This window comes from Struthio camelus, chromosome 34, assembly GCF_040807025.1.
Source record: "Struthio camelus isolate bStrCam1 chromosome 34, bStrCam1.hap1, whole genome shotgun sequence".
Lineage (NCBI taxonomy): Eukaryota > Metazoa > Chordata > Aves > Struthioniformes > Struthionidae > Struthio > Struthio camelus.
In genome coordinates, this window is record NC_090975.1 from 489,087 (window position 1) to 516,753 (window position 27,667).

The 27,667-nt window shown below is 43.7% G+C and overlaps 2 protein-coding genes across 14 annotated transcripts; one reads left to right on the forward strand and one right to left on the reverse strand.

Annotated features, from left to right (window-relative positions):
• Positions 1-1,952: 1,952 nt before the first annotated feature.
• Positions 1,953-12,296, reverse strand: LOC104149556 (E3 ubiquitin-protein ligase TRIM39-like). 9 transcript variants are annotated; one of them, XM_068923570.1, is made up of 12 exons: positions 12,032-12,296; positions 11,633-11,770; positions 9,594-9,669; positions 9,254-9,471; positions 8,240-8,515; positions 7,405-7,506; positions 6,717-6,773; positions 6,021-6,047; positions 5,475-5,501; positions 5,174-5,194; positions 4,562-4,588; positions 1,953-2,469 (listed from the first exon to the last, which is right to left on the reverse strand). In XM_068923570.1, exons 5-11 carry the CDS (start codon positions 8,310-8,312, stop codon positions 4,572-4,574), a joined length of 324 nt encoding a protein of 107 aa, XP_068779671.1. In that variant the 5' UTR covers positions 8,313-8,515; positions 9,254-9,471; positions 9,594-9,669; positions 11,633-11,770; positions 12,032-12,296; the 3' UTR covers positions 1,953-2,469; positions 4,562-4,571. The 9 variants fall into 9 exon arrangements, with proteins under 9 accessions (XP_068779671.1, XP_009681517.2, XP_068779670.1 ...); XM_068923569.1 differs by lacking the exon at positions 1,953-2,469 and adding an exon at positions 4,125-4,261; XM_068923564.1 differs by lacking the exon at positions 1,953-2,469 and having other exon boundaries at positions 4,132-5,194; positions 9,322-9,471.
• Positions 12,297-14,207: 1,911 nt separating this feature from the next.
• Positions 14,208-27,258, forward strand: LOC104149559 (E3 ubiquitin-protein ligase TRIM39-like). Of its 5 annotated transcripts, none has more exons than XM_068923549.1 (11): positions 14,208-14,331; positions 18,585-18,688; positions 19,425-19,541; positions 20,071-20,097; positions 21,436-21,459; positions 22,325-22,345; positions 23,069-23,089; positions 23,550-23,570; positions 24,211-24,284; positions 24,842-24,868; positions 25,640-25,747. In XM_068923549.1, exons 2-11 carry the CDS (start codon positions 18,625-18,627, stop codon positions 25,643-25,645), a joined length of 402 nt encoding a protein of 133 aa, XP_068779650.1. In that variant the 5' UTR covers positions 14,208-14,331; positions 18,585-18,624; the 3' UTR covers positions 25,646-25,747. The 5 variants fall into 5 exon arrangements, with proteins under 5 accessions (XP_068779650.1, XP_068779649.1, XP_068779651.1 ...); XM_068923548.1 differs by lacking the exon at positions 25,640-25,747 and adding an exon at positions 25,358-25,560; XM_068923550.1 differs by lacking the exons at positions 24,211-24,284; positions 25,640-25,747 and adding an exon at positions 27,159-27,258.
• Positions 27,259-27,667: the final 409 nt, after the last annotated feature.

Here is a 27,667-nt window from a genome sequence, read left to right on the forward strand (position 1 = left end):
CTCCTGGGGTGCATTAGGCAGAGTGTTGCCAGCAGGTGGAGGGAGGTGATCCTGCCCCTCTCCTCAGCCCTGGGGAGGCCTCACCTGGAGTACTGTGTCCAGTTCTGGGCTCCCCAGTACAAGAGAGACCTGATAGTAGTGGAGAGAGTCGAGTGGAGGGCTGCAAAGGTGATGAGGGGACTGGAGCATCTCTCCTCTGAAGAAAGACTGCGAGAGCTGGGCCTGTTCAGCCTGGAGAAGAGAAGATTGAGAGGCGATCTCATCAACGTGTACAAGTATCTGAAGGGGGAGTGTCGAGAGGATGGTGCCAGTCTCTTCTCCGTGGTGCCCAGCAACAGGACAAGAGGCAATGGGCAGAAACTGAACCACAGGAAGTTCCACCTAAACCTGAGAAAAAACTTCTTGACTGTGAGGGTGACGGAGCACTGGAACAGGTTGCGCAGAGAGGTAGTGGAGTCTCCTTCCCTGGAGATATTCAAAACCCATCTGGATGTGATCCTGGGCAATACGCTCTAGGTGACCCTGCTTGAGCAGGGAGGTTGGACTAGATGATCTCCAGAGGTCCCTTCCAACCTAAACGATTCTGTGATTCTGTGATTCTGTGATTCTGTGCTGTTGCTCACAGGATTGGAGGTTTAAATTTGTGCAGACTGGGATAAAGCATGCACTTTACAGGGGGTGGGAGGCAACAGATACCACCACACTTGAACTGGCTACCTATGACAGCAATAAAGTTTTGGGGTATTCATCTGTCAGTTAGAGCTGATGGAAGACATCTGGTTTGATGTAAGGAGGGTTGGCTTGCACATTCAGCAAAGCCACAAAGCAAGAAATTCCTATGTGCATGGAAGCCTTAGCCTCTGCTTGCTACTGAATCTCTTGAGCTTAAGCCACTCTTTCTAAGAAATTTCATGTTCCAATGAAATTACACTTTTCCTCAAAAATGTGCTATGGCTCCTCTAAGACCATGTTCTAGGTCATGCTGAGGAGATTTCAAGGAGGGCAAGAGATTCAGCTCAATACAGAGACAATGGAGAACCATGGTACTGAAGGCAATGACAAAACTCCCTTTAATTATGGCCTTTTCTTGTAGCTTGGTCACAGGAATCTGCTAGGCAACTCCCAGAATATCTGAGCTGAGCAAGTCAATTGCTATAGCAAATGGTCATTTACTAACCACCTGGATTAAAAGAAGGCCTCAAATCTAGGTGCCTAACACCAGTCACCAAATCTCTCCTTCAGATTTAGTACCCACCTCTGCAGACAACATATTCTTTAGGAAGCTGTGAGAGCTTTTCTTGCTCTTCTGAATATCAGTGTCAGCATAGATGAGTCCTTTCACCCTTAGGTTGGCTACTTAGTTTATAAAGATCTGAACATCATTCCCATATTTTCCTTACCTCCATTTAATGTCAAATTCATTAATCACTAATGTGGGCTAAGGCTCCATATTGGATGTCTGCATTTTGGACTGATTTTATCTGTGTTAAAGATTAAATCAGTTCCAAACATGTCTGCTGTTTAACAGCTTGGACTTGTAAAAGACAAAGAGACTGGGCAGCAGTCCTGTTCACCCTAAAGCAAGTTTACAAGTACTTGATTTGGGTCTCTAAATGTGTCCTCTGAGATGCACTAGAGTGCACTGGGACGTCTCATCTGGCCTATAGCTGCTGCTCCAAAATGCTACCAAAGCAATTCAGCCCCTTAAAGTAGGTATGTACTGGCTGATCAAGCTGAACAGCATCCTAAACTCCAGTGACTGCATTTGCAAAAGGCAGGATGCCTTTGCCTAACTGTAGATGCCTACTGCTATTTCAGAGGCTCCAGAGTACCGGATATCAGCTAGAGGATCTGGCAGGCACCACATGGAGGAGAACTGTAGCCTCCTGAGTATGCTTGTGGTGGTAGTTCATGGTATCTCTAATGTCACTAGAGATCTGTGTGGGGGCAGGTGAGTCAATCCCTGATATCTTTACCATGAGCTCAGTATCTCCCCAGAAGATAACAACAGGGTTAGGAATAAAGAATTTTAACTTTTGTCGTTTCAGGTTAGACCACGTTTATTTGATAGACTTTTTTTGTTTGATTGCTCTCTCCTCCCATTATGTTCCTGTCATTGGCTGTGTGCTGGGTACAGAGGAATGACTCCAGTCATTGTTAGCTGCAACATAATGACTTTGCACTTGAAACAGAACAAGAAATTACCATCATGACCAGAGGTGTCTGTCATCCTCATGATGTTCAGGACCCTCCTCGTCCCCTCCACAGAGAACCTTATCCACTCTCACAGTTTGGAGAAGTTACACAGATAAGAAAATAAGCTGTGAAACCCACTAAGAAAAAAAAAATACAAACCTTCTAATAACACAAGCTCCCATAGTTGTGGTTAATCTGCACAGTGATATGACTTCCTCTGTAAGGACACTTGCTTATCACACACCAGACGTTCTGAGACCACAGTCCTGTGACCTGTCTCAAGGAAGAGCCAGCAGCATTCAGAGCAGGTCTGCTGTCACTGTTATGTCAGAGCTAACTGCTGTTCAAAACCTCCCATGTTTCTTTTATAGCTTGCGAGAAAAAGTAGCGCAAAGCACCTCTCTGAAGCAGTTACAAAGAAAGATACAACCGTGCTATTATACCCAACAGCCAGTGATTTATTTCTCACTTCCTGCTGGGATTTGCTCTTTGGCTAGACTTTCTGAGGTCTGTTCTCAGCAAGAGGGACGACTAGCTGGGAGATCAGCTGCAGAAACTGATTCTATATCTGGGACTGAAAATATTTATGGAACAATTTAAGGACATCCAGGATGACTGGCTTAGTTCTTTAACAAATAGTAATAGTAAGGAAACTTGCTGTTTAAAAACCTCTGAAAACAGAGCAGGATGTTCACTCAGAGCCAGAGCAGCCTGTTAGGTCCACCAGCCCTGTCCAACCTCCCCAACGTGTGACTCTGATTTGACCTAATGCCTGTGTGCCCTCTGAAGTGTGAAAACTGAAATACCCAAGATGTCTTTCACTCCTCCCCATGTGTCTCTAGTACCTCACATGGTATGCCACAAGGTGGGAAGGGTGGTTGAGAGCCATGGGACACGTAAAAATCCAAATGATCTCCCTAAGAGACTCCTCCAGATTGGCCTTATAATCAGCATTGCCCCTAGTGTCCATATTATGCTTGCTGATGCTGGGACTCTGTTCCAGATTAGGGGAATGGCACTTGCAATTGTGTTGCAGGGAAAAAGCAGCTTCGCTCTTGTGGACGTCTAACACAATCTGAGCAGGAACAGGATTTGGCTCCCCCTTAATAAGTGCACACAGCACTAGAGCTGCCAGCACCACAGGACAAACTGTCTTTTTCTATTTCACTTTGCATTTAATGAAGAGAGAAATGGAGTACAAACACCAGGGAACAGTGAAAATAGGGAGATGGGTAGCTGCAGAGCCTGTGATTGCAATCCCTTTGTCCAGGTTGATAGCTCCTGATGGCTCCTCTTAGGAGGCAAGGGGGGTTCATCACACTGCAAAGGTCATGCACAGTTCTACCTCAAGGTCCTCCTGAATCCCTCACTTCAAGCTTGCCTGACTTTAATAGCCAGGGTTTGGTTGGAGACAACAGATAAGTCACTGTCCTGCTCTGGCTCTTGCACTTTCCCTTCTCCTTCTCCCAGGCGACTACAGCTCAGCTGACTTTTGCATATCTCATTTCACTCTTAAATGTCTGTGGGAAATCCCAGTCTGTGTTGTGGTTGATGCTGAGGGGTTTCCCTTTCTCTCCTGCCCCACCGAAGCCTGGCCTGAGGAATGGGTACAACCTTGTTGACCTTTCAATGGGAATTTCTAGCATAGAGACTGAAACTGCAATGTCATAAAAGGAGAGTGTGCTCTGTGAAAGGTCCAGGTCTACGTCAATGACTGCTGGTTTTTCATTTCTCTCCTCTATCACAGTTTTGGCCTCTTCAGGTCCAAACTGCCCCTTTACTCTCCTCAGTGACCAGACACCATCCTCAGGGAGGTCCTGCCAGCTTCCCCCTTTCAGACTCTCCCTCACAGACTCTGTCAGCACCCCCACCTCCCAGTCTAGCCCGTCCCACAACTGCACCTCCCAGTACTGCCGCCCGGAGGCAAAGCCCTCCCTCGCTACCACGATGGGGAGCTGGTGCTCAATGGCTGGCTCCTGGCCTAGGCACTCGTGGTGGAATGTTCTCTGGTCAGGGGAAACAGTGAGTTTGGGGTGTTTCCATGCTGCATCCAAGGTGATGGGCACTGGGGAAAGAGCAGGAGGAATCACTGGTTACAGGTAGGCCAAAGGACAGAGATTCTGATGAGAAGAGGGACCAGGAGGCATTTAGAGAAAGGATAGGCAAGGCAGCTTCCACTCCAAGTTCAGGCTAGAGTCCAGATGTGGCTTCTAGCCTGACTGTCATGCCATTTGCCTAGTAGGCAGGCACTGATATCCTTCCCTAAGTTTTCAAAGAGGTTCAGCCCTGGTTCATACCCTGCTGCTCTCCAGATGCTTCCCTTAGCTTCCTGCCTTGCTGTCTGATTCCACAGCCACAAACTTACCCATGTAGCTTCACGCCCTTCTGAACTCTGTTGAAGAAGGAAAGCACAATCAAAACCAAATGTCCTGTATTGAAAGGCAAGAACACCCATGCTGGATATGGTTTCCTTCCTTGTTGCTGGAGAAGTGCCTCTCTACTCCTGAGCAATGTTATCCCATAAGCAAACCAGCAAACCATCTCTCCTGGGATCAGTCAGGAATTTAGGAACGTGATCCAGTGGGCATGCGGGACAGTGGATGGCTGCCTTGCAGGGAGAACTGTGGTGTAGTACAAAGGAGGAGTTCCTTAATGGTATTTAGCACTGAGCAAAGCCTCCCCACATGGGAATATGAAGTAGTCTCGCCTTCAGGAAGTGCATTATATGCCCCCAAAGGATTTTTTGTTCTTCTGTGTAATTAGCAGCTGGAGTCTGCAGGGGATGGGGTTCCTTCCCATCTTGAGTCACTGGTCTCTCCTCCAGCACGACTCACTCAAGCTCCCCAGGGAGATGGGGCAGAAGTTCATTTCCGGACTATGCTTTGCTAAGACTGTGTCATCAAGGGGTCATGGTGCTCCCAGTCAGAACAAGACTGACTTTTGAAGCAGCAGAGGAATGGAAGATGCCTTGACTTACTTAGTTCTCTTCTCAGTGCACCTGAAACAGAAACACTGAGTGTTACAGGCTGCTGTTTGCTCAGCAAGTGGAGTTCTCTTTGATTTGCCATGAGAAGAGGATCGCAGACACTGCTCAGGATTCGTCAGCTTTGTCTCTGCACAGCAAGGCATCTCAGACTTGTAGCTTGACAAATACTGCCAAACTCTGTTCATAGGCACGCTCAGAAGCAAACAAGAGAGGGTTGTGTGTTTTTTTTTTTTTCACCCTGGCTCCAGCAATGGCAGCACCCTTTCCTTTTCTACCACAAACGGTGACTTACCACATTGTTCCTGCAGCCTCAGAATGTCTGCAACAGAAAGAGGAGAAAAACACATCTGCTTTTCATGTTGAGAACTTGAAGAAGGAATTTCAGACCTCTCTGCCTCAGATCTATGTGGCAATATGTTGGGGCATAAAGGCAATATGGGCATGTTTTCTTTGCTGTGGGTGGTGCCCTGGGTGAGCCAGATTACCCTGTGCCCTCTACATTCATGCAATATGAGTGCTGTTGATGGCTGATGGAGAGGAGAAGATTTTGGTCACATAATGCTGTCAAAGCTATGGCAAAAATCCCCAGCCACCTTATACCCAATTTCCATTGAGTGACCCAACTTTGACAATGAAAGAGAAAGAAAAGAGTGGCTTGGATCAGGGGAGCAGGACCGGAACAGTGAGGAAGAGTAAATGTCTGGGGTGAGAGGATTACTTGGTGATGGCTGCATGAGTGGTGCCACTCCCCTCAGCATCTATGTTCTTCTGTTCCCGTACCTCAATGGGAAAACCCAGCCCGGTCTTTCCAACCATGGGAAGTTTCATATTACTGTACCTGAGTGCAAAATGTTCTTCTCTGATCCTGTACAGCAAGGGAAACAACACAAGAATTAGCCACAGAGTAATGGCTTGCCACCCACAGCACACCTCCCAGATGCATGCAGGTGACTGAAACCGATGGGATGTAGCTGGTTCTGGCATTGCCTGAGATTGGCCTTGGAGAGCTCTGTCCTTCTGTATGGTGTGGAGTCATAGATAGACTGCTAATGGATTTGTGAGCTCTCACCTGACTTCTATATTGTCTCTTGAGTCACACAGTAATGAGGGAAGTTGCAGGTTCCCTCCGTGTATTTGCAGGGGGTCAGGCTCCTGCTAAATGTAATATAGGAATGAATGAGAGCAGAGGGGATCTGGGAGAGAAAGAGCGTGCACAGCAGACCCATTGCTGAGGGGAGTTGTTGGGATGCACAGACTCAAGGCATATCCTGGGGAGAAAGGAAGGGAAGCCACTTTGTAGGGACATCTCCAGTGGAAGGAACTGGCACTGCTTCCTTTGCTGCAGGTTAGTGAGCCAAATGGCTTCTTAGGAGTGAGTCTTTTTTCACATCTTTATAAACTCTCCAGCTGAGCTCAGAGGATGAGTAGCCTGGATTTCCTCTGCAAGTGCAAGGAAGCCTCTCTCCAGCTGCAGGAGGAAAGGGGCCTGTGAGTGGGCATCAAAGCCAGCTCTTTGCAGAAAGACCTGCCTTACCTTGGATGTTTAAATACTCTTCTTCTGCAGCTTTTTTCTTAGACATCTTCTGTTTTGCTGTAATATTCAAATAATAAAATGAAGTGAGTACTGAAGCACTCTGGAAGTACCAGGAAGGAGATACTGATGAACATATTTGGATTATGCGGCAAAAAACATCGGGAATCTGTTAGGGCATGTTTTAGAAACTTGGGTAGCTGAAAAGAGCATATGATCATCACATGCTGGGGGTAGGGAAGAAGAAAGGAAGAACTGGTATTGAACAGACCAATGCTGCATTGTATGAACAGGATGAACTCTTTGTCCACGTATCACCACGCTATCATTGGTCCTGTAAAATCATTGATCATTATTTAAAGATTCAGTTTTAGTTACTGAGAGGTGTAAAGAGTAAGGAATATTGGATACATCTTTTTAGAGGGAGAGATCTCACTTTCATTTAAAATTTGCCATTTTATGCCAGCAATCTCCTTTTCCCACTTTGAACCCTGGCTGATCTGAAATCTCTAGGATGACATGTTCAGGCTTTGGATATCTGAGACAGGGGCCAAATTTTACAACCTTGGTGATGTCACCACACCGCCAGCTGATCTTCCCACTAGGTGTGGATGCGTCCACCCCCACAGTTCAGTGAATCTTTTTCCTTCAAGGGTAGGTTTTTCTGAGGCAGATAACAAAGCCTCCTTACCTTTACAGACCATAAAAGCACTGGCAGCAATGGAGAGGAGAAATAAGGTAAATAATATCCAGAAGGCAGAGAACCAGGGAGATGTTTGTGGAAAAACAGCGCCTTGGAAAAGAAAATATCTGAGCGTTACTTGGCAATATGCAATCTTTCCTATGGCAGCACAGAGGGATGTAGGCATGGGAGATGAAAAGGACCACAGGAAAGAGTTTGTCAGTTATTGCTCCTTGTGTCATTTAGCCCTGAATCCCTGCTGTCAAAAAGCCTGGGTCTGATCCCTACAACCCCCTCTTCTCTGCCTCATAGAAAATGGGTAAAATGATGGACAGTAGGATCCAGTCCCATTTGGGATGTGCACACATGGAAAATATCATGCCTTGTACTCCAGAAAGAAAGCAGTATAAATCTAGAAATGAGGTCTTTGTTTTGCACAAAGAATTCAGGGATAAGGTGCAGGCTCAGACAACTCCACGGGAGGATTGTCCCTGGGTAAGAGAGGTGTCTGACACTGGTGGGAAGAATCACTCCAGGATGGTTTCTGTCTGCCTCCAGGAATTACAGATGCAGCTTTTGGGGGGAGGAAGATGGAGAAGTGAATTCTGTCCCAGAATCAGCAGATAGTTATCCTCTGGATTACAAAGGTAGGAGAAGAAAGCTCCTTCTCACTTTTCACTGCAACTCATTCTGCTAACAGTTACAAATGGTGGTTGGGATGCCTCTAGCCGGACTGGAGAACTGTTATCTTCCCTGTCACTTAGGGCCTTAGAGGGCTTCTAGGACAATGAATCTGGCCACAGCAAAGACTTCTCAGGATGACTGCAAGGCATAAATGACTCACTTGAGAGGTGAATGGTAGTTTCCTCCTTTGTCTGCACCAAGGTGTTGAGGATTTGGCGGGTGACTTCTCCCATTTCCTTTCCTGTAGCTGTGACTCGACTCAGCACACTGAAGAGTTGCTTGCTGTCCTGGTGTACTGCAGTGTCAGAAGAAAGGCTCTGTTCATTCTGAGTAACCCACTGGACAACAGGTTTGGGGAACCATCCATGTGATCTGCAGGCCAGCTTGACCCCTTGCCCTTGGGGACCCAATATTTCGAGGGATATTTTGCTGGTAGCTTAAAGGCAAAAGAGTTTGTTAGTGGGAGGAGAGTGTTTCCATAAAAATAGATCTGTCTTAGATTCACAGCTCTATTTAATCTAGAGTTTGATCCAATTTCTTGCCAATGTCTATCAGCATGTGACGCAGGCATTCAAACATTCTTTCTGGGATCTCACCCAGATCATATCTAGCATATATGCTGACTTTTCTCTGGCTCAAAAAATCAAACTAAATCAACCCACCACCACCCCTGCCCCGCCCGCTATATTTAGGAATGGCCATGCCTCTCAGCTCCCCTCTGTGTGCTTAGAGGAGCCAGGGAGAAAATATGTGGCTTCACACCGCATTTTTAGTCTTGCCTCTGCAGAGTTAATAGGTCCCTGGTCCACATTTAAGGAATTAGCTAGCAGAGAGTGGCACAGCAAAGTATGCTCTGCTTTTTCCCTGGCACCTCCCCATAGATCGACACCTCATAGTGACTGCACCAAAACATCTGCAGTGTGGGGTTGTGGGATGCCTCACACACATTTCTAAATTAGACCCCTAAATGTGAGCTGGGCATCTCTCCTGGTCAGTAGTGCGGAGTTCAGGGTCCTACGAGGAGGGAGCAGGGCAATGAGTAGGATCGCAACCCTGGACTTGAGGAGAGCTAACTTTGGCCTCTTCAGGGACCTACTTGGAGGACTCTCCTGGGGTAGGGCCCTAGAAGAAAGGGAGGTCCAGGAGAGCTGGTTAATATTCAAGTATCAATCACCTCCTCCAGGCTCAAGACACGTGCATCCTTCTGAGTAAGAAGACGAGCAAAGTGGGCAGGAGACTTGCCTGGATGAGCAAGGAACTCCTGGCCAAACTCCAACACAAGAAGGAAGTGTACAGAATGTGGAAAAGACCACTTGGGAGGACTATAGGGACATTGTCAGAGTGTGCAGGGATTCTGCAGCAAGGAAGGCTAAGGCCCTTTTGGAGTTAAATCTGGCAAGGGATGTCAAGGACAACAAGAAGGGCTTCTTCAAATCCATCAGGAGCAGAAGGAAGACTAGGGAAAACGTGGGCCCACTGCTGAATGGGGCGGGCTCCCTGGTGACGAAGGATACAGAGAAGGCAGAGTTGCTGAATGCCTTCTTTGCTTCAGTCTTCACTGCTAAGGCCAGTCCTCAGGAATTCCCGACCCTGGAGACCAGAAAGAAAGTCTGGAGAAAGAACATGCCTCTCTCTGTTTTTGGCCCTCTTTGTTGTTCGCAGACTTTGACATCTCCACTATGTTGCTAGTTGTCCCTATCTCAGTTCCCATAGCAGCACTTTCAGTGCAGTATCTTTATTACTTTGTTAGTGTTCAATATTCTCTATTTAGCAAGCAGCAAGGAAGATAGGGCATTCTGATGACTTCTCTGGAGGTATTAATCACCCTGCACTGCAGTGTCTGAATACATCACTGCATCCCAGGGCTCACGTCTACAGCTGATGTGACTAAAATGGATGCTGCCAGAACAGGCACATACATGCCATGAGCCAAGAGGTCAGTCTATCTCACACTTCATTAATTCTTGCACTGGGAAAGGCAGCTGCCCTGTTAACCAGCTGGGTAAGCACACGTGAAGTACCTGCAGAAGGGTTCAGCTCATCCGTTTTTAATTGAAAATTCTCAGTTTAACTGCAAATTTAATTGCAAACTCCCATCTGGATCAGCAGCTAGAGGCTTAGAAATGCCAAAAATGTCTCAAGATATCTGTGTTTAGACAAATTAATCCTTCCTCCTAGCTGTGGTCTCTGCAGAATGAGTCTCTTAGGCCTGTTTTAAGTTTAGTGAAGTTCCATCCACCCACCCTATTTTCAATTTCTACCCAAGGCTGAGATGAATTGTGCTGATGCAGTTGTGCGGAAAATGCAAATTAAAGTGTAGAGAGTAAGGTCAGACATGTACAGAAGCACAACATGTGTCCACATCGGGACAGATGAGTTTCACCCAGAACATGGATCCACCTCAGACACTTTGTTTAGTAACACTGATATTTCTGCTGCCGAATGAGATGTTTTTGTTATGTCTATTTCTTTTAAAATTTCTCATAATCCAAGGAGGGACTAACAGAAACCCCACTAGCCACCAAGCCATATCATTTATGGAATTAGCACTTCAGAGATCATAAACATATTCCCAAAGAATTAAATAGGCAGGTTAAAAACAGTGTTTAATGAAAATTGGTTAGTAATTGATCTGAAAGAGACAAAGGCCATGCTTTTCAAAGAAAAAAGGGGTGAAGAGATGCCATTACAAAAAAAGCCATTGCTTCTCTTATTCCCGTGGCGCTATATGCACTGCTAAACAAACATGCTGTGACATATTTCAACTAAGATGAATCATCATTATTATAACAAAAAGGTAGACAATGGAGTTGAGTTAACAGTGACATTGCAACATGCATGAAATCCACAAAGATCGTTGAGTGTGCTAAATTTTAATATGAATGAGATAACAGGTAAACTGAGAGCATTTCATGAAGACCTGATGTTTGCTGCATCTAAGGTAAAAACCTCAATTATTCAAAGTACTAATTAGGAAATTTTAATTCCATTCACATTTCTGTGGATACAGCTAACCTATCGGGTGAAAGGATTATTATCATCCAGTCCTGAGTTTACATCACGATAGCTTCATTTGGGCAATGTTCAATAGGAGACAGTTTCAAGCAGTGTTACTAGCAGATATACTTCATCAGCCTTATTTTATGCCTGGGACAATGACCCTGGAGGTTTTCTGGACACAACAGTCCCATGCAGAGAGTGAATACAGCACTTGTCTTCTGGTCTGCAGCCTACTTTTCCAAGCAATGCTGAGAGAGTATAGCCAGCTCCATAGAGTGAAGATAGCAGAAATACTTGGTGAAAAAAAAGACCTAACCCAGTTTGTCCAGTTCTCCCCATAGGACCATCCTTTCTGTCCCATTTATTTTCCGCCGTGAGCCTACCAGGAAGAGACAAGTTAGTGATGCCCACCGTTCTTTGCTGACTACACCTGAAGAGATGTGGGAACCTGTGGGCAGAGCTTGGATGAAAGAAATGGAGTAGTTCCCTTCCACCCCTACAGCGGAACTGGGTCTCCTGCTTGTGTGGAAAGAATTGAAAGAGTGGTTCTTACCTGCTTTGGTGAAGGAAGGTGAATAATGCTATGAGATAGCTGTTTTTCCTCTATGGCGGAGAAATTAAACTTAGGATTTCAATCATGCAGGAGGGCAAAGCGTTATACATCCCATACCTTCAGAAGAGAAGTACGTAACTACAGAGAAGAAAAATGAAAGCAAGAATCAGGTCCTGAAGTTTAAATTCTGCTTTTCTCTGCCTGAAAGTCCCTTCTCTGCCTGAAGCTCGTATCTTGCCTTCTATATGCATGATGCATTATGAAGGAGTGTTGTGGAGGAGTTGCAATTAGGTCCTTGGATGGTCATCTGAGAGGTTTAAAACAACAGCATGACCTGCTGAATGTCCATTCCTTAACAGCAGAAGCAAATCTTATTCTAGAGTTAAAACTAGATTTTACCTGTTGTTGGGAAGGGAATATCCTCACATCTTAACTATATGGAGCAAAGGGGTTGAACTCTGGACAGTGGAATTGAAACAAAGAATAATACATTAAAGATTAACTTTGGGCGTAGCTCTGCCTGAAGATCACATGTTGCTCACTGCAAGACCAATGCTTTTTTTTTAAAAGTTACGCTGGGAATAACAAGCACATGGTCAGCCTTGGACAGCCCCTGTTTAGAGAAACTATCATTAAAGAGGAGTTATGTTCCCTTTGGAAAACATCATCTCTTTGTTGGCTGAGTGTGATCAAGAAGACAGAGCTCATGCCTCGGTGTCTGTGGCTTGACACTGTGAGACATGCTGTTGGAAAACCCAGTGCTGCACAATGGCAAAAAAAGTACATCTGTCATGAATTAAAAGTTTCTAACTGGCAGGTGTGAAAACATGGGGCTCACAGGGTCCACAGTGAGTCCACAGACCACAAGCAGGTCTTGATAGGAAGCCTGAAGATATTTGACCTCATGGTTTGTGATCTGGAAGTAGGTCTCCATGTGATGCTCATAAAAATACAGCTGCCACAGAGAGGTAAAGATGTAACTTTGAGGTGAAGCAAATTGTCCCACAGAGTCTTGTGACTGCCATTGAAGTTGGGAGCGTTCAAAAAAACTGCAAAGAATTGCATCCAGAATGCAGACCTAGAGAAAGATGAGACACTTAGGGAAAAACTCTGGGAGAGTGGTTAAGGGTTCCTGTGGATTAGTAACACAAGAAGGTCTTCTGTAATGTTGTGATTAAGTGCTAATGTAGTTGCTTGAGACATAACTAATGAGAGGTAGATAAGGACATGGAACCACATAGCGCAAGCTGCAATGAAATACCTTGGACTGTTCTTGTGTTTGTACTATGTAACAGATGCTAAAGCAGTGGAGAAGATGTGCGTTTCCCATGAATGTACAGTGAAGAACTTAAAGTTTTCAGCCAGCATAATCCATAAAAAACACGACTGAGAGCTATCATTATTACCCTATTCAAAGTGTTTGTTCAATATAGACATTGCAATCAATATAATGTGTGCCAGCTGGTAGCAGTATATAGATAAATGTTTGCATATTGCTGCGTAACTTCTGTATATTGTCTCTTTGCCTTGTCCTAAGCTGTGTTGTCTAGCTGAACTCTTTGGAAGGTGTAGTAGATTACACTTTCCCTTGAACTCTTGAGCATGGGGAACCAAGAAAAGCATCTAGTTTGAGGGCAGGTAGGGAAGGCCATTCACAGGAGCCCTGCAGTTTAGACAGGGAGACTGCTAAACACAGAAAGGTCCAGGAAGAATCAGAGTTGACAGAGGCAATAGAAAGAAATATTCTTTTCTTTTTTTTTTTTTTTTCCTTAAGGATCCATACACTTTAGTGTATGATACAGTCTAGAAAGGTGTTAAAGTTGTTGGTCTGAGACCAAGACTGGAGGAATGAGCTCACTCTCAGGGTGAGGTGGGCTACTAGATCATCCTTGGACGTGCCCAGCTACCATTCCTCAAAGCTTTTCCTTCCTTGAAATACAGTACCAGAAGTATTTCTAGGTGCCCTAGAAATAAAACTGAATTTCTTCTATCAAGGAGTAAAGAAAGAAAGGATGGAAAAAGAAGGTATTCATGTTTTGATCCATGCATGATACCCGATGTGGCAGTGTGAAAAAAAGGAGAGGTTCGAGAGAACAGCTTCATTAACGCAAGAAAGGATAATAATGCAGAGTTCTCCTGTTGCGCTGAAAACTATTACAAAATAAGATACAATGAATTGAATAAACCTGTTATCTAATGCGGTATTCTGTCTTATATGCATTTTTACTATATGATAGTTGGAATTTTTTTAAACCTAGTGTTATCATTCAACTCCCTCCTGTTCTTTGTATTGCAAGACATAGTTAATGAATGCTTCTTTACCTCTGGTAGTCAGCATTTCAGAAACCTGTATTATGTGCCCCTTCATCATCTCTTTTCTGATAGATCTCTTAAAACAGTTAATCTGCATACAGAAGTTCCATTGAATCTGGACCAGGCCCGTATTTGAGGTGGTTGGCTCAGAACTGCAGCCACTATTCAAGGAGAGAATGTGCCTTTCATTTAGATACTGTCATAGCTGTGTAAAAGAATTACCTCCCTTGGCTGAGCTGATCCGCGTTCAAGCTGTTTCTAACACGTGACTCATAACTTTTTTTCCGGTGTGTACTGACATTTAACTGGGCGGTGACTGGTGAGTTTAGAAGAAAGCAGGAAAATGAATTCCAGGTGAATGCGTGAGCTCACCAGCTTCTGTACAGGTAAATTCTTCAAAATTCATTTCAGTCTTTCTGATTTCCCTCTTACCTGTGACTTGATATTATGAATGTTTCTGTTCTTTAGCTCCCATGGGTTGCAATCACAATTTTTAAATGCTTCTGTTCGGTTTAGAGATTCATCTGTCTGAATGTCTACGTCTGCGGTACATGAGTTTACGCTCAAAATGATCCCTAGGCTCCCTTTGCCGGGCAAGAAGAGAAGTGGGAATATGCTGAGTCACTGCTACTGCACTGCTACAATTCTGCAGGCTAGTGATATTTTAGATGGATTGGGTTATCCTGCTTGGTCTGGGGCTGGAGTCCTGGCACCAAATTCCTTTGCCCGAGGAGAGTCATCTAGTGCAATTTTGGACACAATGGGATACTTTCTGAGGCCTTCAGCTGTCACTCCAGAAAGTGAAAGATCTCTTGCAAGTTCTGTGTCATATTTAACAGCCTTGTGTCTGTGACAGTCTCAAAGGGAGCCCATGTTTGGTCATCTCCATGTCTGCTTTACCATGAGATGCACCACACCCCAGGAGTGCTTATAAAAGGAATCTAGTTGACCGGTGTACCTAGTGTAGGATTGCAAAGTTAGGAAAGATGAACCATGTTACTGATGATGATCATATTAACAACTTTACTAATGGTTAAAAAACCCAAAGACATGAAGTGAAAATAACCAGAAAATTTGGTTTACTGTAGTTTCTCCTTCTCAGAGTACTTTGTGTGACATCTCAGTGTTGGTAAACAAGACTCTGCTATGACTGAACATAGCAATTGGCAGTTCAGTAGTTTTCTATGTTTTCTCCTTATTTAACAGTCCATTCGAAGTCACCTGAATTATATCATCTTTAAATACTATTGGAATGCTATTTTTTATGTAACTTAACATAGATTTAATTCAATTCTTATACCTCAAAGGAGAAACAATATGGCAACATGCTCATTTCAAAATCCACCACATGAAAGTTCACTGATCCCACCATTCTTTCATTTTTTTTACTGTGCAAAACTTTGATTTAGAGCTATGTAATTCAGTTCTGATACAGATCTATTGCCTTAATACCAGACCAGTAAGACTGACTGGATTAAAATCAAACCTAGCGTATGCAGAGATCAATGTTTCAACTTCAGAAGCAGCTAGAGGTGATAAACAGGCCAGTTCAAATTAATGGGTTGCATGCTCCTAAAGAGAAGTATTTTCAATATGGACATGGTAAAAATGTAGTATAGCTGACTGCTGCTTTAGGAAGAACAGGACAGAAGCATAACATAAACCTCACCCTCCTGGCAGAGCAAACATGAGGAAGAAAAATTTGCACAGTAGAAGGGCACAAAGCAAACTAGCAAACTATCACAAGGCAAACTGGCTCTGTTAATTATTTCATCTTGTCACAGGTGACCAAAAACATCAGTTTTATTTCTGTTAACATGCATGGGTGCTTCTGTCAGAACAGAGTCAATCAGTAAAATTCCCATGGAAAATCAAATAGGTTTTACATGTCACCCTCTGGACACCAAAATGTCTGCTGAAAGCCTCCCTTATACTCTCAGCATCGCCATGATCAGTTATAATGAAGGGAAGGATTAAGTGCACCAAAATTAACCTCATTTACCGTGATCAAAATCAGAGGTGATTGGTGAGATGTCTTATGCCATGTCATCTCCCACTTGGCTTCCAGCTGCCAGTCCCAGAGGGATTTTGGCTGCTTTTGTCAGCCAGCTACCATTCTTATTGCAGGAGTCTGAACAGAGACTCTGGTGGTGTCATCATCAACTTGTATGGAGACTACCTTGGGCACAGGAACTGCTTTCGTTCTATTGGGTCTTAACATCTTCATGCAGACGAGGTCGCTTCAGATGTGATTCAGGAGCCTAAGCAGAATTTGAGACACAACCTGGGGCTGACATATAGTGTCATACAGTCACAGAACTTCATAAAGTTGGAAGACACCAATCTCTAGTCCAACCTCCTGCTCAAAGCAGGTATAGTTAGAGCAGGTTGCTCAGGGCCTAGTCCAGTTGAGTTTTGAATGTCTCCAAGGATGGTGATTCTTCCACCTCTGTGGTCCCTGATCAAGGGTTTTGCTCTCTTACGGACAAGAAGAAATGTTGGCAATCTGTTCTCATTGCCTCTCATCCTTTTCCTGTGCACCTCCAAAATGAGTCTGGCTCCATCCTCTCTACAGCTCCCATTAATAAGCTGTAAGCAGCAGTAAAAGCTCCCCTTTGCTTTCTCCAAGCAAAGCCAGGTCTCTCAGCCTCTCCTCACACATGATGTGCTCCAGGCACCTATAACCATCTTAATGGCCCTGCTGGACTTGCTTCAGTATGTTAATGTCTGTCTTGAACCTAAGAAGCGCACACTATCCGGATGTGGATTAGAGGGGAAGAATCTATTCAGCCAGATATGATTTGAGGAGAATACCTTCCTTCTACATGCTGGCTACACTCTTGCAGTGCAGCCCAGATGCAGTTGGCTTTCGTTGCTGCAATGGCACAATGCTTATTCCTGTTCAACTTGTGGACCACCAAGAACCACAGCTCCTTTTCTGCGGGGCTGCTTTCTAGCTGGTTGGTCCCCAGCCCATTCTATTGCATGGGTTTGTTCTGTGCCAGGGTCACAACTTAGAATTTGCCTCTGTTGAGCTTCATAAGGTTCCTCTCAATCCATTTCTCCAGACTGTCTAGGTCCTTCTGAAAAGCAGACTTCTTTCCTACATATCAACCACTACCCCAACTTTGTCATTATCTGAAAAACTGCAAACAGTGTACTTTATCCCATCATCCAGGTCATTAAGAAAGGCTTTAAACAGTTTTGGCCCAGTATGAATCCCTGACAGGTACCACTGGTATTCAGCATCTGTCTGTACTTTGTATCACTGATCACAACCCCTTGAGCCCGATGGTCCAGCATCTTATCCTCCACTTATCCACGCCATAAGTCACCAGTCTGGCTACAAAGATATTTTTGGAGACCATGTCTAAGGCCTTGCTTAAGTCAAGACATGCAGCATCTGCTATTCTTTCCTTATCTATAGAGCAAAAAAAAAGGCAATCCAAATTTTTAGGTATGATTTGCCCTTGGTAAATCCATGCTGACTGTTTCCCCCACCCCATACACACACTTGTTCTTCATGTGCCTGGATGTAGCTTTGAGGAGTATTTACTCTTTCATCTTCCCAGGGACTGAGGTGAGGCTGAATGGGTTTTAGGTCCCTGGGTCCCCCTTCTTGGCCTTCCCAAAGACTGGTGTGACATTTGCCTTCTTTCAGTCCTCAGGAACCTCCCCTGATTGTCATGACAATAGAAAGCAGTCTCACTGTGGCTTTGGTCAGGTCTCTCAGCACCCTCCTATACATCCTGTCTGGCTCCATGAACTTGTGTGTCTAATTGTATCTTCCTCTATGGTGGATTGCGCTTCACTCCTGCAGAGTCTGCTAGTTAGTCTGGCAATCAGAGAGGCCAGAAGGCACACTGTACTAGTGAAAACCAAGAGGAAAAAAAGTGCTAAGTATCTCAGCTTTTTCATATCCTTTGTCACTAGGTCCCAACTCCACTGAGCACTGAGCCCACATTTCCCTTTGCTTTCTTTTTTGCAGTCAGTGCACTTACAGAAGTCTGTCTTGTTGCTCTTCACATCCCTCACTATTTTCAACTTCAGCTGAGCTTTGGCCTTCCTGATTCCATCCCTGCATGTCTGTGACATAGGACCCATGAAAAACTCAATACCCTTCTGGAATGGCAGTTGGAGTCCTGGTCATCTCAAATGACAATAATATGACATCTGTATCCTAGCCTCCGCTGCCTACAACAGGAATTGAGACTCCAAGTCCATGTAGCCCAATAAATTTTGGTCTATTCTTCTGCAAGCTGACTCCAGGCAGAGTGACTGTAGGGGAGAGCTTCTCACCCCAACTCAGTTATTGTCAATAGAAAAAAAGATCCAGTCCAACTACCCCACCATACCCCACCATACATTTCTTTGGGATGTGATGTGTTTCCTTCCTTCTGCTTAGAAGTGTCTGCTTCTTTCCATTGACTACAAAAGCAATGGAGACAACTAGCTCAGTTATAAATGAGACCTATCACATCAGCAAGGAAGATCCTGCAATTTGCTGTTCATATATTTCTGGAAGATAAAATTACAAAGGAAATGGAGCGCCCAGGGCTTAGTGTAGCAATGCCACAAAAATCAGTGACTCTATGGCCGTGTATGTAACTGCTCATGTTTACTCCAATTTACCTTTCAGATCAGATTTATCAAGAGCATTACCAGAAACAGTGGGGCAGATGAACAGTCTTGGGTTGTTGTGTTTCTTCTGTGTCAAGCTTCTATTCCAGATCTCCTGTGCAGGTAAGTATCTCATCTTTGTACCTTCTCAGAGCACTCACAACATCCATCACTTGCTTACTTTGCTCTTATTCTTGCCTGCAGTCATCCTCCATGGTCTGCAGTGGGAGACAGTACTGACATGCTGACTTTGGTTGCGTAAAGTGAAGCATCTAATGTCACTTGAGGTCCTGTCAAGTACTGCACTACAGAAGGATGTGGGTTTCCAGTGGGTCTTGTACTGGATCCTGCTTCAAGAACACATCTGAGCACTTGCATTTAGGCTCCTACATTTAACTGTTTTAACTTGATGCTTGCTTGCTCTGGGCTTGATGCCCTGGGCTCTAGCCCAGGAGAACTCAGAAGGATCCTTCTCCCCATCCACAAAAGCTGCTCTCTCCAGCCCTCCCTTGGGACTTTGAACTTGGTACTGCTTCTCTCTTCTTCCCTCTCTTCACCCTCTTCTTTCTGCTTCCCAGCCACATCCCCACTCTATGGCCTGCAAGTTCTCTTACTCTACCACTTCCTCCAATGCATGAGCACCACATGCAAAGCTCCGACAGCTCACTAGGCTGCTCTCATTCACCCTACTGTAGCTGCTTGCAGTCACACTGGGATTGTTTGCATGGGGTTTATTTCAGATTTTGGGAAACACAAAATGGATGCCATTTATCGAATAAAAAAATTGTTTGTTGAGTGCATGAGTCTTGGCAATATGTACTTTCAAAGATTTCAGACCATCTCTTGTCTTTTTTCCCAGAGAACCCTGATGTATCCAGATGGATCCAAGATGACCATATTATCCTGATAGTTCTTGTTGTTATGGTCTCCATTCTCAGCCTCCTTGCCATTGTGTTCCTCTTTTGCTACTGTGCAGGTATGAACATTTTCTCCCACATTAGCAGGCTGTGTATGTACTTACAGCATAAAGCTAAACTCCACTGCCTTCATTGCACCTCTATTGGCTTGACTTCCAGGAGAGGTGGGTGGGTTAGCCAGGAGCAACTGGTTCACATCTTGACAGGTGAATAATGAAAAATTGCAGACGATACCGCGTTGGAGCCAAGGTTCACTCTCCCCATCCTTTCCTTGTGGCATTTGGGCACAGGTCATCTGCCTGGGCCAAGACATGAAAAGTAGCTCTGGTTCCAATTCTCACCCCCTTCCTTCTGCACAAGGGGCAAGAATAAGCTTGACATTAAAACCTCAGCCTGGAGAGACCATCTGTCTCATCAGATCATGTGCAGAGTACCAGGGCCCAGGGACGTCCCTAACAACATTACATTACATTACATTAATAACGCTTCTGGCTTTGTCAATGAAATCAGGTTCAGCTTGGAAGGAATTATTGTTAAGCTGCTTTCACCTCCATTGTGTAATTTCATATTATCTCTGGTCTTTTACAGGACGCCACTCAAAAGATCCTGAAAGAGGTAAAGCGTGGGCTAGAGCAAAGTAAAGCATGACAATTGTACGTGTCTTTATTAACACTTTTTTTGGTGTCCGAATGTGTGTTCAGTGCAAGTGTTCAAAGTGAGAGGTGAAACTATAATATCACAGCTGCTATAAATAATGAGTTAAACAGTATATGAGAGATTTTGCAAGCATTGCATGTACCTGAGACTCATCCTATAGAGGTAAGATTTAAACTGATACTTTTTTCATATTGTTTAAATTATCTATGGTGAGTGTGTGGTCTGGAATTGGGAAAGCGGATGAAGAGGAATAAGCAGCACAGTCTCCCTTCCAGATCTTGGATGCGTCATCCCTGATCACGGCATCTACACAGGGTTGGTGTGGGAGGGTTTCAAGTCCTCATTAAAAAAGCTGCAGTGGGATTCAGTTTGCCCTAATTTCAGACTGAAATGGCCAGATCTCCATTTAATTAATGGGGATCTAGGGACAAATTCAGTGGATCTGGCATCTAGTTTCACTGCAGACATAGTGGTATATCCTTCCTAGCCTCCAGATCTACTGTCTTCAGAAGACAGTAGGTTATGTGTCATATCTGCCATCTTGGAGGATGTCTCCAATACCCTAGTACATCTCAGTGGCAGCACGCTCCACAGCTTGGACAAGTGAATCCGGCCCTGGTCAACACAGTCAGTGAAAAATTCAGAGTAATTCTGCTCATCTTAGAGGAGATATTTGTAATTGGTCACCCAAACAGCACTGCAGACTGTGCTGGCTGTGTTCATTAGATCTTTTTTGACTCTCCTGGGAGCTTAAATATCTAGGTTTTATGCATCTACACCTAGACACCCTAACTGAGAGTCACAGTTTACCTCAAGATTGCAACAATTAAATGTTGATATCCAAGTACCAGTGTCTATATATGGTCAGGATGTCTAAACTCCTGTTATCATCAATATTCAGGACTCATTTGCACAGATATAAGTATGTGAGTGCCATTTCAGATGTCCTGAGATACCCTGCTTGCCTTCTGTGTAGATCTATGAGACTAACTGGAATCTCTTACGACACCCAAAAGGCTCTTGGGTATGAATGGGCAGGTGAATCTAGTCCATTTGTCATCAGAGAAGGTGATTTGTCATCACCTCTGTTCTCTTATGAGAGAGTTGGAAAGCAGGGGGCAGAGGGAATGTGGAACTGTCCCTGGAAGTGACTTTGTCTCTTCATGGACTGTATAGGGCTCTTGGGTGATCAACTCATATAGGCAGCTTTCAAGTTTTGTTGCTATGAGTTGCCTTGATGAATGTAGGAGTAATAACCGGAATCTCTTCTGTCTTCTGTTTTGATTTCCTTTTAAGGGAGACTCATCAATAAAAATGAAGGTAAGGGTCATGACTCTATTCCACTGTTCATTACGCACACAAATTAGTAAAGAGCTAAGAAATACGTCTTATTCACTTTCCCATTCTTAAGGGTGGGGAAGTTGCATCCTGCTAAACCAGGATCTCAGGAAGCCAGTTTGCAAGATTGTGCATGTCTTCACTTTCAACTAATATTGTCAAGCACCTCCATTTCCTACTGGATCCCTTATGAAAGCAATAGCATTGCAAAGGCACTTTAAAAATGATTTGGCACATGCTTCTGTTCTCAATAAGTGCTGATGGAGTTTTACTAAAGCACACATCTTTATTCCATGAGAGAACTGGTTAGGAGAACAAGAAGGGTGGGTTGTGCCTCTCTTTGATCATTTAAAGGGCATTTTTCCAGCCTAAGCTCCCTCTGCGTCATTAAGAGGAATCCTGTTGAATCAGCCTCTGGAGATACCTCTCTCCAAGGACAGGAGGAGGAGGTTATAGGGCTAGCTGGCCTCAATATCCATCCTTTTCACAAATAAAGCTAGGGAGGTAATCCCAGTTTAGTGTTTTACTGACAGCAGTATCTGGGAACACTGTTTTATCAAGATGGCCATCTCTGATGAGGCAGGGTGCATTGACTCATCAGTAAACAACCACAGCTTATCTACAGCTAGGAGGGATCATCATTTCTAGCATCTTTTCAGGGGTGAAGAAGAGGGGAAGACAGACCATGACAGACAGGAGAAAGGGATGGATCTGGGCCAAATGGAAAGAGAGGGGGTTCCCTAGGAGTTGGAGGCAAGTTCATGTTGGGCAGATTGTGTTACCAGCAACATTTCAAAACCCAGAAATAGGATGTGTACTCGCAAAAATATTTTTCACTCTTTTACAGAAAATGTGGCTGTAGTATCAGGTAAGTCTATCCCTGTCCAGTGTCTGTGCTAATAACACAATGTATGGTCACTATTTCGTGCTCTTAACACTTTGCAGTTCAGAATTATGTTGGAGGAGGAATCCAGTGTTTCCCTAGCATAATTTATTTATTTCTTCCATTATACACACCGCTCCAGGAACAGATGCAATCACAGACACTCGAGTTTGCATCAGAAAACTAGTCCACGATATAGATTTCTAGTTATTGTTCCTGGCTTACTGCTAAGAACGGATGTTATGGATCACCATATCTGGTGGAGGGCAGGACCCAAGAGATACCTCAGCTCCTTTCCCCTCGACGCAAGGCTGCTGCTGTTCCTCTTCCCCAAGCACAGCCAGTGGCAAGACCGAATGTGAACTCCCAATACAAACAGACTAACTCTTTGAAGACACAGCATGCCACTGCAAAAACCATGTTTTTGCAGGCCCCTGCTTAAATACAAACAGCGCACTCAGTCCCACAGACCCCCTTAAACATCCCCAGATGATTTTGTTCTGTCCCATGAGACCCATGGTAATCTTTTTTTCCCTATTAGCAGCTACAAAGTTCTGTTTCAAAAGGGGTGCAAAGGCTGAGGGTGTTGGTGTCTGTGCATTTTGTCTGAGCTCATGCTTCTCGTGACGCATGGCATCTTTTAAAGCATTACGAACAAAAGTTGAACCTTTACCTGTGTTTTTTGTTTGCTTTGTCTTTTACGTTTAGAAAATGATGATAAGGAGAAAGGTAAGTGAATCTCTATCCCATAAGTACTGCTTTTAAAACTTTCCTTAAATAGTGAACAAATGAATCCAAAATACTTCAACACAATCATCACTTGCATTTTTGCCTATACTTGTTGGCGCTGACCCTGCATTGTGCTCTGCTGGCCTGCCCTGCTGACCACACCAGCTCTTCAAACTACTCCTTCTCTTTCCTCACTAGCTGCTCTTTCTCAGGCTGCCTGACATTCTTGTCTGGTTCCACTTCTGTTCTTACTCTGCTAGATGCTAGCTGGCAGTTCACTTTTGCCTTCTTTTTTTAATCCTAGCTCTTCAGAAGTCTCCCTGTAGCTCAAAGAACTATCCACCTTCCTCTTCCTTACCAGACGCTCTAAACTAAATTTTGTTTAATTTAGTTTAATTTAATCGATTTTAATGTTATTTATTTTATTCTGTATGCTGAAATGTTTTTCATTCTCTTGCAGAAGACATGAGGAAAAGAATTGGTAAGTTTATCTGATCCTTGATTCAATTTGCACTGTGCAAATGAAGCATAGAACAAACTAGTCTTCTGCAGTCAGGGAATCCTGGACTATTATCATTTGACTTTAGTGGGAAGGATTTTGGAGGTTATCTTCTATGATTTAATCAAGACTCTGATAGAAAATGGCTATCATAGTCATAACTTTCGAACCACAGCAGAATAACTGATTCTTTGTAGTGGCAGGGAAGGTGTGCCCAGCATTTCTGATGCTGCAAGTGCCTGCAGAAGAGAGCAGGGCTGGAGGCTGGTGTATGGTTTGGTGGAAAAAAGTAGCTGCCCTGGACAGTGTTCTGGGTCAATCCTTCTTTCTAAACTTCCTGGATGAAGGTCAGAGAACGATGCAGCTGATGCAGATGCTGAAGACAGTTGATTTTCCTGGGTATTTAGAACTTGAGGAATATAGGGAGTTACTCAGGAGCAAGTGGAGGGACACTGCCATCATCAGGGGAAATGCGCTGTCTCATTTGGAAGCTTCTTATCTGGAATACCCATGTTTCCCTCAAACAAATCACACTTAAAGGTGGCCAGAGGGTCAATGGCCCATATGCAGATATGAGATGAAGTCCTCGAGAGAATCTGTAAAATATGATTCTCACTTCCAGTGTTTTATGAGGAGGAGGGGGAAGAAGAAGAAGAAGAAGAAGAAGAAGAAGAAGAAGAAAAAACATACTGGAAGGTAGATTCATCCCTTCCTGCCCCAGATGCCCCTTTTCCTACATGGGATGTCCAGGCTGTTGGTCTTACAGACATTCCCTGCATTAAATCTGGCAGGCTGCCACAGCGGTGCTTAGTGTCTCAGAGAACACCAGAAATGTTAATGTTGCCAGTAATGCAGAGAGACTGCATAAACACCAAAATTAATCAAACTTAGATTTTTTGAGAGGGAGGACTTGACAGTATATGGATTTATTTGGGAATCTGATCGTTTAACATACTTATGTGGTGCCATTTACTATCCTCTACATCGTAAATTGTAAGGCATAATGACTGGAGAAAAAAATGTTGGGTCTACAGTCCAATAACACCAAATTAAACAGATTTTCCTCTCTAGATGCCCTTATTCTCTGACTAAGAATGAAGAGTTTTGGGACTGAACGAGCATGCATCCTGATATTTTGTATTCATAACCAGGGAAGTGAATAGCTATATTGCAAGGTGAACTATATGAGAAGACTTTTCAGAGCTAATCCCATTCTGTGTCACTAATTTACTGCCATGTGTCTTCATTTGCAGACTTCCTGGAAAAATGTTGTTGTAGAGGTGAGAGCATTTTAACTTGTTGGGAAGGAGGGCAGTGGGGAAGGGGAATCCTGCGTTATGTTCTTTTTTAATTTGCATTTGAAAGAAATCCCGAAGATGAGTGGTCCCATTTGCTTCATCTTCTCTGCCTCTTTTGTCAATCTGCCACACTAGAGTGATTATGCAGTGATTAAGGCACTTTAATTTTGATGCGTCCCAGAGGGTCACACATGCACACTTGCATGTCTACATTGGTGACAAACCTCAAGTACAAACCTCAACTTTATTCCCTTTGGAAGTTGGAGACAGTACAACAATAATATGCTCATTCAGACAGGTGGTGGATCTTGACAGTGATAGGGGGAGCAGGAAATTTGGTGAATTTGTGGAAAAGGACGCTGATTTCTTTTTTCATTTTGGGATCTTTTCCTTTTGAGGTTGATTCAAGTTGCTTGATTGGTTCTCACATAGCAGGGAAAAGTTTATAAGAGGATTTATACTTCCTTACAGACACCATTGTCCTGGACGCTGACACAGCTCACCCTAGACTGGAAGTGTTTAACGAAGGGAAGAGTGTAAGGGATACAGGGACAGTTAGAAAGGTGGCCACCAATAGCACAAGGTTTGACTCCCACACCTTTGTCTTGGCAACTGAAGGCTTCACTTCTGGGAAACACTATTGGGAAGTGAATGTGGGGAAGAAAAATAACTGGGAATTGGGACTAGCTTCTGAAGCAGTGGGTAGAAAAGGGACATTGACTCTCTGCCCTAAGAATGGCTTTTGGGTCATAGCACTAGCTGATGGGAGAGACTATTGGGCCCGCACTGAGCCTTGGACACGACTGACTGTGAGGAAGAAACCGCAAAAGATTGGGATATTCCTGGACATCTTGAACAGGCAGCTATCATTCTACGATGTCCACAGCCAAATTCCTATGTACACTTTCACCATCACTGAGGGTGATGGTAGGAAAGGGAAGCTCTATCCCTTCTTCTCCACGGGTATCACTACTGCAAGGCCAGATCCTGAGCCACTGAGATTATGCCCTAAAGAAGAGTAGCTGGTGAAATCTCCTGTAGGGCACTAACAGATCTACCTTCATGGGCAACCCTTTTGTTTTGTCCCTTGCTACAGCTCCCATAAGGAATAGTAAATAATTGGTAAGGGGCATTATTGGGGAAAGCATAAAATAAAGAACACGTTAATCAAGTCAGCTCCATGATTTTCAAGTCAATGTAATAGTACATCACCCTAAGTCATTTTTTTTTTAAACCAACACTGAACATTTTCATAGCCTGTATATTTAGGGACATATAATTGTGGTAATAGTCTGATGAGGTTTACTTGCTTTCTTATCTTTTGTGTGCATGTGCTATCTATACATTGGATATAAGTGTGAATTTTCATCACAAACACATGTTAAAATTTCAGGCAAAATGAGTACAAGCTTAATAACTCATATAGCAAGCTTAATAGCTCATATAATGTAACACAACTTATAACATAACATAGCTTATAACGTAACATAACTTTTCTAACCAAACATAATTCAGTAAATCATCGCAAGCACTACATCATTTTGCAGTGAGGTGAATTACAGCTTTGGAGGTTATTCAATATTTAAATTAATTGAATTAAAATATAGTCTAACAAGATTAAATCATCATGAAGAGGATTGATTTTATACTGGAAGAAAGTACATTAAACATGTCTGGAGGATTATGTGCAATAAATTGTTTCATCCACTATAGTAAGTTAAAGAATCATTTCCTGCGAGAATCATTCCTGCACTGTAAATAGGATATGCTACAAAATGAGTTAGCAGTGTGAATACCTGCCTAAACAAACCTTCTGAAGTGCTGGTTGATACTGCAGAGAAGGAAGTAGCATGTACTTTGGAGAAGAGAGGATTGCCAACAGCTCACAGAAAAATGAGGATGGCCTTGCTTAGTTAATGTCTCACCTCATTGTCTTCCTTGAATTTGAATGCGGATGTTGATAATCACAGAGCTTGAAACAGAGACTATGTCCTATTATTTGCCTATTAGAACCTCTTCATCATTTTAAGAACTGTGAAGATCAATCTTTATTAGCACTCTGAATTGCTCTATCAGGTTCTTTAATACACACTGAAACTGCATTGTCACTCAGACTTACCATTCACTTGACAGACAATAGTTTACCTTTTTGCTTTTAATCCAATGATTAAAATCAGATTTTCTCAGCTTGAATTACCTATCTTTACTTCTGTTTGTTGTTTTCCTTTGCCATGCACTGCCTTAAAGTAGGCCTTTTCCAAATATTCTTCAGGTAAGTGTCAGAGAGTGGGGAGGACATGCATGCAGGACATGATTTGAGAGCTTCATTAGAAAAAGGAAGATTCTTCATGCGATTTCACTGCAGAATCCCCAGTGCAAATAATGTAGTGGATTTCTGAAGAGAAGGTTGTTTTAACACAAGAACAAATGGAAGTCCCTTGTGATAAACATGAGTTTCAGGAAAGGGCTCCACAGGACTTGCTCTTCTCACCTCACTGCTCCTCCAATGTTCCTGACTGTAAGCATCTTTAAGGGAATTATGTAGATCTTAAAGGAGGATAAGTCAGTCACTGTCCCAGGTGTTGCAAGCGGTACAACAAAAACAGACTGTACTTCAGAAACAAGGAGATGCTCTCCAGAGGACTGTTCCAGCCTCAACTTTGCTGTGCTTCTGTGACATGCCCACTGTCATGTGTATCTGATACTTGGATCTCACCCACCTGTGCTTCGTTATCTGTAGATCCTGGTAAGCAGTGTAATCAGGCAAAGTCTGCATGCATC